At 35.6% G+C, this 19,221-nt stretch overlaps 2 protein-coding genes across 2 annotated transcripts; both read right to left on the bottom strand.

The window, feature by feature from the left end:
* Positions 1-863: 863 nt before the first annotated feature.
* Positions 864-1,637, bottom strand: LOC110732002 (protein ALTERED XYLOGLUCAN 4-like). The gene has a single exon (XM_021911921.1). The coding sequence runs from the start codon at positions 1,635-1,637 to the stop codon at positions 864-866; it is 774 nt and encodes a 257-aa protein (XP_021767613.1).
* Positions 1,638-16,108: 14,471 nt separating this feature from the next.
* LOC110731980 (protein trichome birefringence-like 24) lies at positions 16,109-18,065 on the bottom strand. Its single transcript, XM_021911895.1, has 2 exons — positions 17,472-18,065; positions 16,109-17,100 (listed from the first exon to the last, which is right to left on the bottom strand). Exons 1-2 carry the CDS (start codon positions 17,710-17,712, stop codon positions 16,751-16,753), a joined length of 591 nt encoding a protein of 196 aa, XP_021767587.1. The 5' UTR covers positions 17,713-18,065; the 3' UTR covers positions 16,109-16,750.
* Positions 18,066-19,221: the final 1,156 nt, after the last annotated feature.

Here is a 19,221-nt window from a genome sequence, read left to right as displayed (position 1 = left end):
TTAATAGTACTAATTAGTTTAGAGATATATTGTAATAATTTACATAAGTAATGACATTTCATGAAAGTTTAAAATTAATCAGTGGCATTTGGTGAATTAAGAATCCCAGTAACGGATAGTTAATGTCCAGACCTCATTAATGGCATGACATGACATTAAACTGTTTGTTAGTCAGTGACATTATACGGATAGTGGCATTTGGTGAATTTTTAAAGTTTTCAGTGACATTTAGTAAAATAGTCGTATTTTGAATTATCTTTTATCTTCAACTCACTAATTTTTTGTCAATCATAAAGTATGACAAGAGGACATTAATTTTAATGAAATTGATGAAAAAAAATGCTGAGTGTATATTAGAAGACTATTGACCTGAAAATTCAATCCCAGCAGAAATCCTCTTATTGAGTCATTGACTGTAGATCTTTAGCTGATGTATTCTCTATATGTTCAAGTTTACATACATTCAATCACAAACTACCATTTATTTCTCAATTGTAGTCCATACTCTGTATCAACGTGATTCAATCAGGCAACACAGAATTTCGTGCAGGATTCTTTTTCTATCAGATAACAGTCTTGTAAGATCTCTTGTATAAGTCACAATCAAAGGCAGCAAAATACATCCAAAGCAAATCGAAAAGCTTACTATCCTGTAAATTTCTATAACCAGCACCAGAAGTTATACTTCCTCGAACCACATAACCCAAATGTTGACATCTTCCCTCGAATAAGGGATACAAAGAATGTAGAATGACTCGAAACATATGTGTTAACTAATCAATTTAATGGCAGAAACAAGTGTATTATTATCAGATGTATACTATATCCTTTCTCTGTATGTGCCCTGTAGCTTTCTACTATAATCACGAGGATAATCCAACCTCTTTCTGCAACACAGTCAACAAGAAATCGTTCCACGCATCAATAGGACCGGGCATGCACCAATGAACACAGTCATTATACCCCTTCATCCATTTGTTACCCCAGAACTCACTAGGGTGACCATCAGGCCGCATTAACATTGCCCAAGTTATATCCAAAGCCCTTAACTTCCTCTGCCTTTCTCCCTGCTCCTCTTTGCTAGCCCTTTCGAGTTCTTCCATTTGTATCTTTCTCAACTCTAACTCGAAGCTCTTCTTCATCTCCTTACCCTTCTCTTTGCTATGAGGGCTAGTCCAATTACAACTACCTCCAGTGTCCCAAGCACCGTTCTCAAAATGTGCTGGTGAGAATGTCCTTATTAAGGTCACTATATCTTTCTTGCATTTTTTGCAGTTGTTGATGTATTTTAGGGCTGTTCGAAATGACATTCTCAAGGAGTAATTGAGGCCTAATTCCTGAACATTTGGATGGTTGCAGTAAACACACCCGATTAATTTGCCCTGGTCATATAAGTAGTTTTTCCTGAAGAACCAGTGAGCACTAGAGATGATGACATAGTCTAATCCAGGGAGTCTTGAGGCCCACTTCTCATCAACCTCGTCGAGATGAAGGTCAAAACTGCCAGAGCCAGAATTATTCACCATTCTTTCCTCTGACTTCACAAGAAATTTGGACCAAAACATCAGGAGAGTAAAGTTGGATGAAGGGAAATGCCAGGTTCGGAATCGGTCCTCAGAGTCTTTAAATACATCCATTGGAGTCTCTGCCTGCAATAACGCTATCGAATCAACAGTTATTTCATTGAAGCTAATTAATTTAGACTAATCATGCTAGTTAATTCAGGATTTTGTCAACATAGAAGCACAAATGCATTATTGATGGATGCATTGAGTTACACTTTCTGATTCAAGATACTTGTGTTGGTGTTAGTTTAAGCTACAATATTTGCAGCATAATATCTAATTTGAAAAAAAAAAAAGGTAAATACTGATGATTATAATTATTTGTTAGATCACGACATTTGAAAGGCTATCTATACTAATGCTATACCTTACTAACATTAATCTGAGTAATAAGTTGCATTTAATCAGGGGTAGTATTTTCGAATTCAATTACCTTAAGTATCTTTCATGACTACGTATTAAAAAATTTCATATCCTCATCACGATTATTGCACATAAAGGTCGATATAAGGAAAATAATCATTAGACGTCCTAAAATAAAATGTAATTGATGATTTTAGTTCACAACTATAACCTTTATAAACGTTATTCATGCAAATCAATAGTATTAAAAAGACAGGACATGTGATTTTGCTGAGAGTTGAAGACTTGAATCAAATCTTTACATTTAAAAGGGGAAAATATACCTGCACTTTCAACAAATTTCGGTTCAGCAACTTTTGTGTTCATAACGAAAGATCAACAAATTAAGCAACATCGTACAAAAGCAAAAGAAATTCTAAAGAGTTTAATATTGTACTAGATAAATCAACTTCCTAACAACCTCTTCTACAACTTTTTCAAGCTTTGTTAGATTCAATGAACTCGATGCATAAAACACTAATATTGATCATTGTGGGTTCCTTCTGGGTTTTCTCCTTGGGAGGGTTTTTTGGTTCCCTCTATGGTTTCTCCCTTGAAAGGGTTTTTCTAGCTTCTATAGCTAGATTTTTTCTTTTTTTTTTAAAAAGGTTTTCCTTCAATCTTCTCCTTGTCTCTCTTTCCCTTCCATCTTTTTCTTCTGGTCTCAATTGTAAATTTTTGTACGGATTTTTACCGATGGTAAGCCCAAAAAAACTTTTTAATAGCTTTTAATAAAGGATCACATCTTTATGGCGGTGTTTATTCCATGAGGTTTTATTGATTTGTTTGTTCGTTTGCTAAAGATGGAAGATTTAGGGTTTCACAATTTCCAAAAGTATTTAGAAGGCCATATGAGTTTTTTCACCCAAACAACTATTCATCAGTGGATCTCAAACCGATTTAGTACTAACTCACAGATTGTATTGTTTTGGATGAAGATTTTTATAATGACAATCATTGATGAAATATGTGATGTAACTAGGTCTAAGGTCAATTGTATTTGTATTGAAATTTTAGATTTCCTCGGATTTGTTTGTAAGTGTCGTTTGGCTATATTTCATTAATGAAAATTTTTTCTTCTTGTCAAAAAAATAAAATAAAATAAAAATTCAATGAACTCTTTATGTCCTTCAATACTTTAGTATGTAAAAATATATTGAGATATATTTAGGATATATTTATTTAGCATATTTTGTGCTAGTATATGTTTTGGTATATTTTATCTTTGGTAGTTTCCTAATCCTATCATAATAGGGTTGATCTTTGTAATATATAAGCTTTGGCAAAGTCATTAATGAAATCAAGCGATTCTATTTCTCTCTATTTTAGCATCGTATCAAGAGCAGGTTAAATCATGATATCAAGTTCAATTATTTATATATATATATATATAGAGAGAGAGAGTACAAGTTGATATTTGATATCAACTTGAATTGTTAATATCAAGGGTAATTCGGTCTTTTTGTCAGTTTAATAAGGGGCACGGTGGTCCATGCGAATAATCCAACTCATTTCCCGTTATGTCAGCCCCGTTCTAAGAGTTCAAAGGAGTAATACACTAATACACCATCTTCAAGCTTAGTAGTCGACCACCACCTGCCGCTTTACCAACTGACCACCAATAACCTTTAGCTTCACTAGTCGACCCCAGTCGACCACCGCACGACCTCCCTTTACCTTCACCAGTCGACCACTGCACATTTTCTAGCACCACCAGCCGACCGAGCATCACTATTCGACCCTCGCAACACCACAAGTACGAGCTAATCCCTTCCCTAAGGGGTTTGTATGGGCCCAATTTTTATAATTTGTTACTAGGGTATCTATTGTTTGGCCGGCCTGCCGGCAGCTTTTGATCCGCAAAGGTGGTCGATCTTGGGCATAGCCATGGGAATGGAGGAGATAGAAAGAAGAAGTAGCCATATGAGGGGAGGAGAGAGAAGAAAATATTAGCCATACTGATTATTCGCCGCCACAACCACCATCATCATACCCACCACCATTGATCATGAGTTCCCGCCGAACCACCAAAAAAGATACAATTTTACCTTCTTCAACCCAAGTTTGGAGCAATTTCATCAACAATTGAACCCACGAAGCTTTCTTTAAGCTCGATTTTTGTCAAATCGAACCCCAAAGTTGCTCCATTGTTAAACCCAACTACTGTGCTCGAAGACACCTACCATTTTGGGTTTAGCATTCCCCTAATTTATGTTTTGGTTCCTCTCTCCTCCATCTACCCAGTTCTACAACACGTTTTGTCTAAGAAATGGGACCAACGGGTCCAGCTCAGCTGCAATATTTTATAAATACTTTTCCATAAATCTAGCCTATTATTTACAAAAATGCCATGATATCAACATTCTTTGTTGATATCTAATATCAATGGGGATAAGCAAAATATATATATATATATATATATAACACAATTTCATTCGGTGAATTATGGTGGAACGTAGCAGTCCACCACCACTAGTTTATGAGTGTAATCATAGTGCTGCAATTGCAAACAATCAATTTATGAGTTCAAGTGGCAAATTATTTCCAAGTGCACAATGGCATACAATTACAAGTTTAGTGGGTGATACCAAAATTTTTGAAAATTGTTCGAATAATAAGTTTGATAATACCTCTTGGATTATTGATACAGGAGCCACGCATCATGTTACAGGAGAAAAATATTAGCTTTTTTGTACAAAGAGTTTTGAATGTCCTGTGGGGTTACCGAACGGTGAAACAATGTTGACTTCTCTTATTGGTTCTCTTTGTTTATCGAACAAAATCACTCTAACTGGGGTGCCATATGTCCCTAATTTGAGTTGTAATTTACTTTCTGTTTCACAACTTTATGATGAGCTTAATTGTATTGTTTAATTTAACTCAAATATGTTTGCTATATAGGATCAAACGAAGGAGTTGATTGGAACGGGAGCTCGGAGAGACGGATTGTACTATTTTAGCAAATCGGATTTTGTGCATCATGTGGGTGTTATTGCCACAAAGTCTAATTTGGAGCTCTGGCATCGTCGTATGGGTCGTTCCTCCGAGAAAGTAGTTAAGTTGCTTCCTACTGTTAATTGTAAAGATAGTCTTTATAAGGGGTGTGAAGATTGTATACGTGCGAAACGTCTTAGAGATAAATTTCCTTTGAGTGATAATAAAGCATCCAGAATATTTGAGAACGTTCATTGTGATTTATGGGGTCCATACCGTCATGTTTCATAGTGTGGAGCTCGTTATTTTTTGATAATTGTCGATGATTATTCTAGAGCAGTGTGGATATATTTGTTGATTGATAAAACTGAGGTGTTTCGTATGTTTTTGTTGTTTGTTGCTATGGTAGATAAAACAATTTTCCCAGACAATTAAAGTTGTGCAAAGTGACAATAGTACAATGTTTATTTATTTGCTTGATTATTTTAGTGGTACCGGTATTATTTTCCAAACTTCTTGTGTGAGGACACCACAACAAAATGGGAGGGTTGAGAGAAAACACAAACACATTCTTGAGGTTGGGAGAGCTTTGAGATTTCAAGCAAAAATGCCGATATATTTTTAGGGGGAGTGCCTTCTTCCTGTTGTTCACCTTATTAACCTTACACCCACTCCCTTGCTACAAAATAAAACTCCCTTCGAGATTTTCTTCAATAAACCTCCTTCTTTTGATGCTATTCGCACATTTGGATGTTTATGTTTTGCTCATAACCAAAAAACGAATGGAGACAAGTTTGCTAGTCGGAGTAGAAAATGTGTTTTTGTGGGTTATCCCTTTGGGAAGAAGGGTTGGAAATTGTATGATCTTGAGTCAAAGGTGTTTTTTGTTTCTCGTGATGTAAAATTTATTAAAGGTGTGTTCCCTTTTGATTTCTCAGAAAAGGTCAATATAACAACAATGCCTTATGATGATGGAGATGTTCATAATGATTTTTTGGAGAATGAGGTATTTGGTGATGATGAGGTGACTTTAGGTGCGTATTTGGTTATGGGTGAGGAAGAGCAGCCTGCCCCGAGGACTGTACAACCAGCCTCTCAGCCTGTGGAAATCCCCCAGGCGCAGTCTGAACCTGCGAGTGAGCAGAAAGTTCAGCTCCATCCTGACTTCCCCACAGGATATCCGCGGGCGCAAGTTGAGCCCAACAGTCATCCACCACTACTATTGTTGATATTCCAGCAACTGCTGGGTCTAACGAGCAGCACAGTAGTACTACAGCAGGGGTTAAGCAGCCTCATGCTACTTTCGAGCAACCCTTAGACAACTCTTAGCTGCTCCAACCGGAGGCGTTGGGTAAGGGTCATCGTCCAGAATTTCCTTCCGTTAAACTTCGTGACTATAGGACTCATTCTGTTTTTGCTAATAACCCGTCACAGTCTACTCCGTCTATAATCCCTCCATCTGGTACGCCTTACCCTTTAGCACACTTTATGAATTGTGACATGTTTTCTGTGAATTATCGCAAGTTTTTTGCAGCTGTTGTTCTAGGTAAAGATCCAAAATCCTTTAGAGATGCCATGAAATTTGAGGGTTAGTGATGTTCTATGAAAGAGGAAATAAAGGCATTGGAAGATAATGGGACTTGGACATTAGAGCATCTTCCCCCCCAGCAAGAAAGCTCTAGGCAGTCAATGGGTGTATAAGAAGAAATTCTTGTCTTATGGTGATATTGAAGGTCTCAACTCTCGTTTGGTTGTCTTTGGTAATCATCAACAAGAGGGCATTGATTATGGTGAGAGCGTGAGACTGATGGGTGTTATAAATGGCACCAATTTGATGAGCATTTAGGTTGTTTTCTTCCTCTTTTCATAGCTTTTAGGCTCAATAAATGTTTAGTTTTATGCTTTTTCTCTTTGTTTTACCTTTTACTCTCTTATTTTGTGGTTTTGTGCATTTTGATCGTTTTCTAGTCTTTTCTCCTTTACTTGCTTTCTCGTCGTGGTTGTAGGTATTGTACGAGGTTCGAGACTTAATATGGATGGATTACAAAGGTGGAAGATGCTTTTGGAGCGAGCTCATGGCAATCGGAAAGCTTAATATGCAAGGAAGTGGATTCTCCAAGTTCTAGCTCTTGCGCTTTCAAGTCGTGCTCTCATGAAGATGGGGTGTTGAACCCACAATCAAGTGCTTTTGGGACTGCCTCTCCTAGTGTTCATCATCATCATATTGCGTGTTCATTCGAAGACCTTAGCGAACGTACGAAGTCGCGAGAAAGATCGAAGAAACCCATATCAGCATGAGCGCGCAGACCCTATGCGCAGGCGCACCTCCTTGCCCGCGCGGCCGCGCCTATCTGGGTATTCATCTTGCTCAGTTTTTGTTCGCACCTCTTATATATATCTTTATAACCCGATTTTTGGGGAGAAGTTTTTAGATCAAGTTTCATTTTAGATTTTGATCATATTTTTATCTTAGTTGAGAGCTTCTCTCTCTAGTTTTTAGGGTTAGTTTAGGAGTAGATTTTAGAGAGATAAAGTGAGGGATTCCAATTATTATTGAGAGATTGAAGATTCAATGGTGACAATTGTGTTGAAGATTTTTTCTATTATCGATGAGCATTTCTAACTCTATCACTTTTTATTGCTTTGAATAGTTAGTTCATGTTTGTTTGGTTTGATTTTTATGTTTGATCTTTGATTAGTGTAATGTTCTTCATAGATTGTTGGTTCTTGATTTCTTGAGTTGTTTGTTGATTAGATGATGATGTTTGTGTAGTTGTTTGGCTAGGGATAGGGTGAAACTTGGATAATTGATTGATTGTGCTTAATTTGGAGATTGTGTTGATTGATTGTTGAGATTAAAGTGATTAATGGAAGTTTGCATGTGTGTAATTCGATTATGCCTTGAGAATTATGCTAGATTGCATTGTAGTTTCTAATGATATAGACCATTGATTTAGGAATCACAATTGTCGATTGAGCTTGATTAGTGATGCTCCTAGTTAGAGTCTCTCGTAGTTGGGGCTAATTGGACCTCTAGGGGATAGCATGTTGAATCTTTTGATTGAGCTTGCCATTAGTCTTCACAACCATTGACATGCATGTGTTTTCGAGTTGTTACAATTTTCATGATTACTTGTTGATCCCCGTTACTAGTGCTTTATTTGTTTGGTTTCTCTGTTTGGTAGTTGGTTAGTGTTCTCTCTTTATTTTTGTCTTCGACCTAGCTTAGGCGCATAATTGAGAGCGCTTGAACATTACGCTTCCTTTGGGTTCGACCCTTGACTTTCCTCTATACTAGTATACAGGTTTGTTAAGTGTTTATAAATTTAGTTTGACCGAGGGAGGATTAGTTTCAACGACCTAGTTCACCCCACGATCAAAATGGCGCTGTTGCCGGGGAACGGTGTCTATGTTTGAGTGTTTTTTATTGCTTGAGTCTAGGTCTTTGTATATACTTTTCTTTTATTTGATTTTTATTTGCTTTGTAAAAAATGGCATGTCTATCATTTCCTCAATATGACAATGAGCCTTTTTGTGAATATTTCAATAGACTTGAGGGATTTCTTGACTATAATCGTTGTAGTCTTTGGGAGGCTTGTGACATTTGTTATTTTGGCTTGAATGAACAAACTAGGAATGAAGTTGAATGCATGCATAATGGTAGATTTAGAGCATTGTCAATTGATGATGCTTGGGATTTCTATGTTTGATTTGCTAGGGATATATATAATAGGGGTTATCATGTTTCTAATTTTGATGTGCAATGTGTTAATTCTTCTAATGTTAGCATGATTTCCCATGATTTGTCACATGATCGCATTAGTGAACCTAGAACAAATGCTTTCAATTCTAGTCCCTCTTTTATTCATGATAATGAGGTGCATGCTCAAGTTGACAAATCTCATATGTTTGATTGTGCCCCCACTCCCCAATGTGATGTATATGCTCATGATTTCAATGTTGATTCTTCCAATCTTGGTTGCACTTCTTCTTCTCTTGTTGAGCCTCAATCTTCTACACCTTTTGAATCTCTTATTGCTACTTTGGAAACTCAACTTAGGCATATTGAGCTTAGTGATGATCTTGGGCCTAAAAAGGAATCGATTCTTAATTCTTTGAGAAGTCAATTGGAGGTGATGAAAATTAGTGTAGAGCATCTTGAGGAGGGAAGAAGGAGAGGTAAAGAGCTAGAAAGCCAATTGTCATCTTTGATGCTTATATGTGAAAATTAAAAATCCAAAGTGTGTGTTAAGGATGATGATGGTGATTTTGAGCAACCAAGATAGTGTAAGGATACCATTGGTGAGCATTTGAGTAATGGTCAAGGAGTTGAGAATGAAGAGAGTGTTGAATTTGAAAACCCCAACCCTCCTACCCATCTTGATGAGTCTCTTGTGCATTATTGTGATTTTTCTATCCATGAGTATTTGTACTAGTTTGAGGTTATGTCCAATAAGTTCTTTAAGATTCAAAGGAAAACCCATAGCCTTTTAAGTAAGTTCATTGAGAATTCTTCATGATAGAGAGATGACTTTGAAATGAATTTACATCCATTCATGCATGGTTATGAGACTTTGGGCTTTAAGGAAGTTGAGGGAGTTATTGTTCATGAATTTAGTGGAGGAGATTATGTTTTTCCTCTTGGAAGTTGGATGTTTGAGGGAGATGATTATCATGAGAGTTCTTCTTTTGAAGATTCTATGATCGATTTTTATGCCCTCATTGGCGATGTGTGACCTTGTGGTGAGGGAGTAGCTACCCCTTTTCCCTTTTCTCATACCCCTTTTTAAAGAAGATTCAACCATATCCCTTACACTCCTATTTCTCTCCCTTCTTTTGTCAATAAGTCTATTGGGGACCCCTTGTCTATGAGGATTTTAATGTCCCTCATTTGTCTATTATTGAGGAAAAGGGTGATGTGCCACCCAAAAATATTTTGAGGAGAGTTTGCCATCTTTTTCTTCTTCTTCTTCTTCCTTTTCTTTTTCTTCATATTTTGTTAAATTTTCTTTTGATTCTTCTTCTTCCTTTTCTTGGCATCATTCTCCTCATGAGTGTTTACTCCGGTCGCAAAAATGACTATTGTTCGCGCCTTTCTTACTGTAGCAATTTCTAAAAACTGCGAGATTCAGCAGAAGGATGTTCATAATGCTTTTCTACATGGTGATCAAGAAGAGGAGGTGTACATGAAATTACCTCCAGGTTTTGAGAGCTCGGATTCGAGCTTGGTGTGTCGTTTGAGAAAGTCTTTGTATGGTTTGAAACAGACTCCAAGGTGTTGGCTTGCAAAACTCACCACGACTCTGAAAGGGTACGATTTTATTCAATCTTACTCTGATTATTCTCTTTTCACATACAATAAAGGCAATGTTTAGATTAATGTCTTAGTTTATATATGTTGATGATCTTATTATTTCTGTGAATGATTCCACTACATTAACTGTATTCAAAGCTTATCTTGGTGATTGTTGTAAGATGAAGGACCTTGGTCCTTTGAAATATTTTTTAGGAATTGAAGTTGCTCGTAGTAAATCAAGTTTATTTTTGTGTCAACGAAAATACAACTTGGATATTACTTCTGAAGCAGGGTTATTAGGCGCGAAACCAAGTGGTTTTCCAATTGAGCAAAATCACAAAGTTAGCCTTGCTAGCTAGTGGTGAGTTACTTGCAAATCCTGAGTCGTATCACAGACTGGTAGGGCAGTTGATTTATCTCTTGGTGACTAGACCAGATTCAGCATATTCGGTACACATCCTTTCGCAGTTTATGCACGGACCTCGGATTGAGCACTGAGAAGCAGCTCTCAGGGTGATTCATTATTTGAAGGGTACCTCGGGACAAGGTATTTTGTTGAGTATGGATAGTGACCTAACTTTGTAGGGTTGGTGTGATTCAGTTTGGGCGGCATGTCCTTTTACTCGTTGTTCATTGACTGGTTGGCTTGTGTTTCTTGGTAAATCCCCTATTTCATGGAAGACCAAGAAACAACCCACAGATTCCGCATCTTCTTCTGAGGCCGAGTATCGTTGCATTGCTTCAACCACATATGAGTTGAAGTGGTTGAAGGCCTTGCTTTTGAGTTTGGGTGTACAACACCCTCAAGCGATCAAGTTGTTCTATGATGATTAATCTACTTTACATATAGCAAGAAATCCAGTTTTTCATGAACGTACGAAGCACATTATTGAGATTGATTGTCATATTGTTCGTGATGCCATTACAGAGGGCTTGATTGCTCCATCTTATGTTTCCACTAAGGAGCAATTAGCGGATGTTTTCACTAAGGTGCTTGGGAAGACTCAGTTTGATCATCTTATTTCCAAGTTGGGCATTTATGATCCCTATGCTCCAACTTGAGGGGGAGGGTATTGAGATATATTTAGGAAATATTAGGATATATTTGTTTAGCATATTTTGTGCTAGTATATCTTTTGGTATATGTTATCTTTGGTAGTTTCCTAATCCTAGCACAATAGGGTTGATCTTTGTATTATATAAGCTTTGGCAAAATCATTAATGAAATCAAGCGATTCTATTTCTCTCTAATTTACCCTCTGCCGTAATTTTATTTTATGCTTTGATCATTTTTCTCTAACAAAAAATTTGCAACAGTAAAATTAAAAAAGACAAAGAGAGTGTGTAGTTGTCTCCTATCTCCCTTCCCCCGGACAAACACACACAGACAAACTACACATGACACAACTCCATTTTATTAATCGAGGTGCATTAATTTGAAAATCTATTTTATGCAAAAGAAGTGTGACAATCTGCTTTTTTATTCAAAAATAATAAACCTGACAGTTATGTTACGTCGTTATATCAAGCAGTGTACACTCCGGGCATTCTCAATTTTACGTTGTACAAGCCTTATTAGCAAGTAAACTGTACAAAACCATAATTTTCATTCAACAATTGATTTTCTATGTAATACGACTATGCTTAGATATCAATTTTCACATTCTTATCACGCGTGACAGCACAAACCAATTACATAAAAGTATTTCCTCATTCTGCCAGTAATTGTGATTTTGTCTTTAACTTTAGGCTTAATTGTTAGATTTTATGAAACTCCCTGATTAGAGTGATTTCCATTGATCAATATTTATAGGGTTACAATGAGAAACCTAATCATATTAGGTAACTATAAGATATGTACAGATATCAAAGATAATCTTATACAAAATATATCCTAAACCTAGGATGAGAATATTCTATGGATATTCTCTATCACACCCCCGCAGTCAGAGCGGGAGAAAATCGGATGCTCACACTGGATCTGAATCACGCATCGAACGGTAAGGATAGTATAGTAACCTATGATCAAAAGAGAAAGTAGTAGAAATGTGCCGGTGATGACGAGAGAAGCAACAACCACGACCTACATAGAGTAGAGATAAGCACTGCTAGGCCGGAGGAGAAGGAGAAAAGCCGCACACAGACTTGGGCTAAGTTGCAGATCCAGAGAAGAAGAAGCTAAGGGATCAAACCATCATCGGGAAGAAAACACTACACTACTACGTGAAATCACAATTGAAGAAAAATAAATAAAATTGCGCAAGAAAAGATTAAATCCCACCGCTTGAAATTAATCAATTCTCAGAAGAGAAACCAGATAGCAAGAAGTAATACTCCACAAAGATTCCAAGTGCTGCAACAATAAAAGGAGCTAACTTGATAGCAAAAGAGATGTGCAAAAGTTGACCTTATTGTGATATACCACCACCCAAACAAAATATATGTGATTATGTGTTAAAAAAACTAATGAGGCAATGTAAGAATCATTGTTGGTCATGGGGAGGTGGAAATAGAGTGCGGCACATGGAGTAGGTTGGCAGTAGTGGGAGGCGGTAGTGTATGCGATTGCCAACAATGATGGAGGAGGCTTTCGCGATTGCTACTGTTGGTGGGAGGCGCAAGGTTACATAAAGATTCTAAAAAAAAACTTTGAGAAAAGAAAAAAAAATCTATATGTGTGTTTGCGGAAGCATAAAAAACTTTGTTTATCCCGCCGGTGGGTTTAATTTTCTAACCCACCGGCAGGGTGAGAATTTTCGTATATAATCCCAAGATCTAACCTAAGCTGTGATACCATGTCAGATTTCGGGAAAACTCCTTGATTAGAGTGATTTCCATTGATCAATATTTATAGGGTTACAATGAGAAACCTAATCATATTAGGTAACTATAAGATATGTACAGATATCAAAGATAATCTTATACAAAATATATCCTAAATCTAGGATGAGAATATTCTATGGATATTCTCTATCATTAATTAACCCCTAATCAAATCAACTTCAACTTTTTTTATTCCTATTTGATTAAAATGCTCAATTTAACTTTAAAAGTGGTTGTTTGTTCTATATTATATTCATTAATACTATGACTTATGAGTTTTATATTGGTGTGAAATAGACTAACATTTTGGTCATAAATTATGTTTCAGCAAGCTTCACTTTTTCTAATGAAGCTATTGAAAATCGAATGTTGACTTTTTTTTTATATGTTCTTGAGCTGAAACAACAATATACGACTTTCGAATAAAATCTAGAAGTATTCATGAAATCCAAATTCCAAAATGTTCTAAAATTCCAAGCTCTAGTTATATGGAGAAATTTACATGAGATTTATAAAAAATTAGAGAGGAAAAGTATTAAAAATACTTGGAAAAAACAATATTTTATATGGGGAAGTAATTTTGCACAACTATTGTTGTAAATTAATGGGTATTTTAATGCAAATGGGTGATCATTTTAGGACTAAAATTAGGCCAAAAAGGTCGAATTTTTGGAAACAGGGGGAGTAATAGATTATTCTTTTCCTTGTAAGCTTGCATACACTCGAACTAGGCCGTTTAGTTTCAACACCCTTTTTAAAGGTGAAAGTATCGGACTACTTAAGAGAAGAGAATAAAGGAGATTACTAAAGTTTTGACAAAATAGAACCTTGTTTGCTCCCCTCTCAATTTTCTAGGAAATCTAATAATTTTGTCTAATATCTTATAGTTATAATCTAATATTTCACTATAGTAATCTAATTTCTTACACTTTTAATCTAATATAAAGTATATGATAATTATAATCTAATTTCTGACAATTACAATCTAATATCTGATAATCATAATATAATATCTGGCTATATTAATTTAATATTTGACCATTAGTATTTAATTTCGGCCACTTTTAATCTAATATATGATACTTGTAACTTAATATCTGACCATTATTATCTATTTCTGACAATTAATAATTTTATTTTTTTCAATTTATATGATTTGACTCACGTGACTCCGTTATACACAATACTTTTCCCATTCAAGAGAAGGTTTTGCGTAGAACAGACTTACATATGTCTGGTTTATAATGTACACATTTATCCCTCACCCACTATTATACACTCATTTTTCTCAATTTATTACGTTTATATTTTGTGTTTTGTTGGCAATTTTTGGGTTGAATTGTATTAGCCGGCTTTATCAATAGGAAATGTGGGACTATTATTAGCAGTAGATTTGTTGATATCATCAACTGGTACAGAAAAAATCGATTCCACAAACCCTCTTCAATCCACTCTCTCTCCTCCAATCTTCGCCTTAATTCTCAAACATGGTCCCTCTTCGCCGCCGTGGAAGAAGGACCCATCGAGCTTTCGCCGGATACTCCATCAATTTTTGCTACAAATGACGATCCTACTTCTCTTCAAGTCTCTACCAGTGTTGAGAATTGGGGCGAAGACGGTAAAAGAAAGGCCTTATCCAACCTCCAATCAGGACTCGAAGAAGCCATTTCAGCAAATTCCTTATTTAAATTTAGAAGAGAAGAAAGTCGATAACCCAACCTAGCAATTGATCAAAGAAGAGGAAGGAGAGACAGAGATTGAAGGAGATTACGAGGCTAATATTTCCATTTAAGGTGTACCTTTATTGCCTAGTAAAGACTCAGAAGGTACTGATGTAATTGTATTGAAATTTTGTCTAATATCTTATATATAGTTATAATCCAATATCTCACTATAGTAATCTAATTTCTTACACTTTTGATCTAATATAAAGTATATTATAATTATAATCTAATTTTTGACAATTACAATTTAATATCTGATAATCATAATATAATATTTGGCTATATTAATTTAATATTTGACCATTAGTATTTAATTTCGGCCACTTTTAATCTAATATACTACCTCCGTTAATAGTTATTTGCAATATTTTCTAAAAATAGGTACTAACTATTATTTGCAACAAAACTATTTTTTTCCTAATATGGTACCTTTTTTCTGGTAAAATGACCAAATATCCTCATTTAAAAATTATTAACACATAATACTAAATATAATTACAAATTATTATAACTCTAATCTAACTCAATCATCTAAACTTTTACCCCAAAAAAAATCTAATTCACCACTAATTTCATTTCCCCACCATCTCTCTCCTCCATCTTCATCTTCTTCATTCTTCATTCTTCATCTGTCATTATTATCTTCATTTCTCACCTTCATTTCTACTTATTACGTGGGTGAGATTAGAAGATCTAGTTTGTGGGTGGGTTTATTTAGATCTGGTTTGTGTGGGTGTTAGTGGGTCCTGTGTGGGTGCCGGTGATTCGTGGGTGGTTATTTCGTGGGTGTTGGTGGCTTTCGTGGGTGGTTCGTGGCTTTGGTGGGTGTAAGTGGTTCGTGGGTATTCGTGGGTGTTGGTGGTTCGTGGGTATTTTGCGGGTGCTGGTGGTTCGTGGGTATTGGTGGTTCGTGGGTATTGGTGGTTCGTGAGTGGGTGTTAATGGGTCGTGGGTGGGTGTTGGTGGTTCGCGGGTGTTGGTTGCTTTCGTGGGTGGTTCCTGGCTAGCTATTTCGTGGGTTTTGGTGGTTTAGGTCGCTGTTTCGTGGGTGGGTTTGGGTTTCGGATCTGGTGGGTTTTGGCCTTTTGGGTGGTTTTTGTGGTTCTCGAGTGGATTTCGGTGGTTTGTGGGTAGTTTCAGTGAGTTGTGGGTGGCGTCGGTGGTCGTTTATGGGTTTACGGTGGCATGTGTGGTGGTTCTTGGCGGCATGTGATGGTATGGGAGGTTCTAGTTTGATTGCAATTGCTTTTTTTTTTTAATAAATTTGATTAATAATTAATTACATGTGCATAACTCATGTTTAAGAAGTTTTGCCTAGGAGTCCGCGCATACCCCCTTTGTTGCAGTTAACGGAGGTAGTATGATATTTGTAACTTAATATCTGACCATTATTATCTATTTCTGACAATTAATAATTTTATTTTTTATTTGTAACTTAATATCTGACCATTATTATCTATTTCTGACAATTAATAATTTTATTGTTTTTCAATTTATATGATTTGACTCACGTGACTCCGTTCTAGACAATACTTTTCCCTAATCCAATTATATGATTGGAGAAATAGAAATTAAAGATGATTTTAAAAGAACTATTTCTTTTTTTATTTTTTCTCTAATCACTTTTCCATTTTATATCTCGACTCTTAATCAACTAGAGATACCCTCACGCAACAATCACAACTTAACTTAAACGTCATATACTCGTATGTCTTTTGCTAGTCTATTTTATTATTATTTATAGCTTAACCACTCAATAATAATAAGCACTCAACATATACAAAGGTAGAACAAAATAACAACTTCACTACCACAAAAGATGTCATACAAGTATTTGCTTGCAAACATAACATGGAATCTGCATTAAATCATAACTCCACAATCACACTACATATATATTCTTCAATTGTCTGCATTTCTCTTCCACAATTTTGCACCTTTTTCATTCCATTGGGATCACCAAAATGGATACTCTCACTTATGTATAAAATTGTCTCATTACTAATTTAAACTATACTATTATCAAGCATCAATATGACTATTAATTCCAGATAATTTAAGACAAAATTAACCTGCGATAGAAGGCATAGGAGAGACTCCATTTGATTCCGAGCAACAGAATCCCCAACAAAAGCTAATTTTTTTCCTCCAACAATTTTCAGAAATTTACGAGGATCAAATCTTGGAAGCTCACAATTGTCTGGTTTCCATCTCCAATTCACAAATTCTATGTCAATTCTTCCATTTTTGAAGCAATTTTTCGAGTCCGGAATTGTTACACAACTAGTTGTTGTGTATTTGGATCCATTTAAATCTGGTACCCATTTGCCCTTGAACAAGTCACAATTATCATCACCTAATAATAAAACAAAAAATTAGAATGAAAATTAGAATCAACAAAACAAAAACAAAAAAAAAAAGTGAAAATTATAGTAATAAACTTGATTTTAAAAAATTAACAATTATTTTTATGAAATGAAACGTTACAGTACGTCTAAAATAAAATGAACAGAAATAAACAAATCTTGAACGTAGAAAAATCAAGAAATGGGTATACGTCACATTAATAAAACAAAAAAATTAACCCAAAGAATTTATAAGAATGGAAGAACACATTTTCTATTTGAATCTACAATTCTACGACTAGTATAACAAACAAAACGGAACAGATGGAGTAGCTCGTCTCGAAAAAACTGAATTTCGAGAATCGGGAGAAGGATTACGTACCAGATTGATATTTAATCCGCGCAGGAAGAAAGTGATGTTCTTGTTGACGTCGTTCATGTACTTTATGTTGTTGAGAGGTGAAATGAAAAGATTTAGGAGAGTAAAGAAGAAAAAGGCTTAAAAAAGAGGTAAAAACAAGAAACCATAACAAAAATGGGGGTACACCAATGAAACTCCTACGATTTCTTGCATTATGAATTTTATCATATGATAATGATGGGTTTATTGTATTTGTCTTCATCTCTTCACTATTCAGCCATGCTAATAGAAGAGGAAAACAATCAAAAACATAATATTTCAAGTAAAAATTTATTTGTTTTTTTTTTTTTTTTTTTTTTTTGGGAAAGATAACTTTTATTTTTTTTGGGAAGATTGAAAGAATTGGTTGTATTTTACCCTATTTTTGTGAATGAAAGGGGTAGTAGTCAGTTGTCAGCAGCAAAGGTCAAATAAAGAAAGCCCGAATAAAAAGGATAATACTTATTTTGTCACTGACTTTTATATGTGGTCACACCGTGTGGCCAGCAACAATATTTTATTTTATTTATTTTCTAATTCTATCTCTCCCCTCTCCTCTCATATTTCTCCTCTTATTTTCTCTTTCTAACTTTTTCTTTCCAAACCCTAACATTTTTTTGAAAATTCAATAGATTCAGGTACAGATTCATCAATTTAATTCCAATTCTTATTGACTGCTTAGCTTTCCTCGGCTTGTCGACGACTTCTTCAGCAACGATGTTCTTTTTCTTCAGAATTTCCTCGGCTGTCGGAGCAAAAGCAACTTGTTGCTCTTCAGTTGCAAAAATTGGATCCAGTTGATGATGTTTGATGAGTGAAGAAGAACGTTAATATGAGGGTGTTAATTTGACTATTTGGGGGCGTGTGTTGGTGAAGTCCAAATCTTAACATATAATGGTTGAACACGAACAAATGCCATTGTTTTAAATCTTTGATATTGTCAGTAATTTTTTTTTATTTTTTTTTTAAGGATGCATTTCTGCTTCTTCAGGTGCGCGGGGTAAAACTTGTCTCTTATTGCCTTCTTCAGTTCTTTCCATCCAAAGTTAGGGGTTTCTAAAAGCCTAGCCCGATTTTGACTCCACCAAAGGTCAGCTTCTTCCCTTAAGTAATACACAACATTATTAACCCTTAATTCTTCAGGACAGTTAATGGCATCAAACAACTTGTCAAATTCCCTTATCTAATTCTCCAAACTAGCGAGATCCTCCTTCCCAAGGTAAGTGGGTAGCTTTGCAACTACCAACCTCTTAAAAACTTCCCCAAATTGATCTAAGTCGTTGCTACGGTTCCCTTGACTCACCCTCATGTTTTGAGCAATGGTAGTTAGCTTCCTAAGAGTAGAGCCCATTTTGAAACCAGTGCATTAACTATTTCCGACTCTTAGAGACCACCTGAATAACTTAAAATAGCAAATAGACATTTATTATATAAGAAATTCATAAATTCTTATTAATAATTGAAACTCCATACTTAGCCACATAGGCTTATTAAAATAATTAATGCATCTTGTCACTACAAATTCATAACGGCCACTAGTTGGCTTACAAAACAAAACAACTTGCTACTAATGGAAGAAATCAAATAATAGCTATCCTGAAGTTCTACTCTTGGTCTTGGCTTGTTGGATCATTTTCCTAGCCACATCACCTATGTTTCCTGTGGAAAGCTGATGGGAATCAGGTTCTAAAGGTTTAGCCATATGGGTTGGATTTTGGTTACGTTCAAGCAA

The sequence above is a fragment of the Chenopodium quinoa genome, unplaced genomic scaffold (assembly GCF_001683475.1).
Source record: "Chenopodium quinoa cultivar QQ74 unplaced genomic scaffold, ASM168347v1, whole genome shotgun sequence".
Taxonomy (NCBI): Eukaryota; Viridiplantae; Streptophyta; class Magnoliopsida; order Caryophyllales; family Amaranthaceae; genus Chenopodium; species Chenopodium quinoa.
Note: the sequence above shows the minus strand (reverse complement) of the source record. Positions and strands in the feature narration are given on the sequence as shown.

What these genes read in the sequence shown, in the direction of transcription:
- LOC110731980 (XM_021911895.1), bottom strand. Translation starts at nt 17,712, where the DNA reads ATGAAGACAAATACAATAAACCCATCATTATCATATGATAAAATTCAT. An exon ending in GCGGATTAAATATCAATCTG is followed by an intron (nt 17,101 to 17,471) that starts GTACGTAATCCT and finishes TTTTATTATTAG; the next exon opens with GTGATGATAATTGTGACTTG.
- LOC110732002 (XM_021911921.1), bottom strand. Translation starts at nt 1,637, where the DNA reads ATGGATGTATTTAAAGACTCTGAGGACCGATTCCGAACCTGGCATTTC.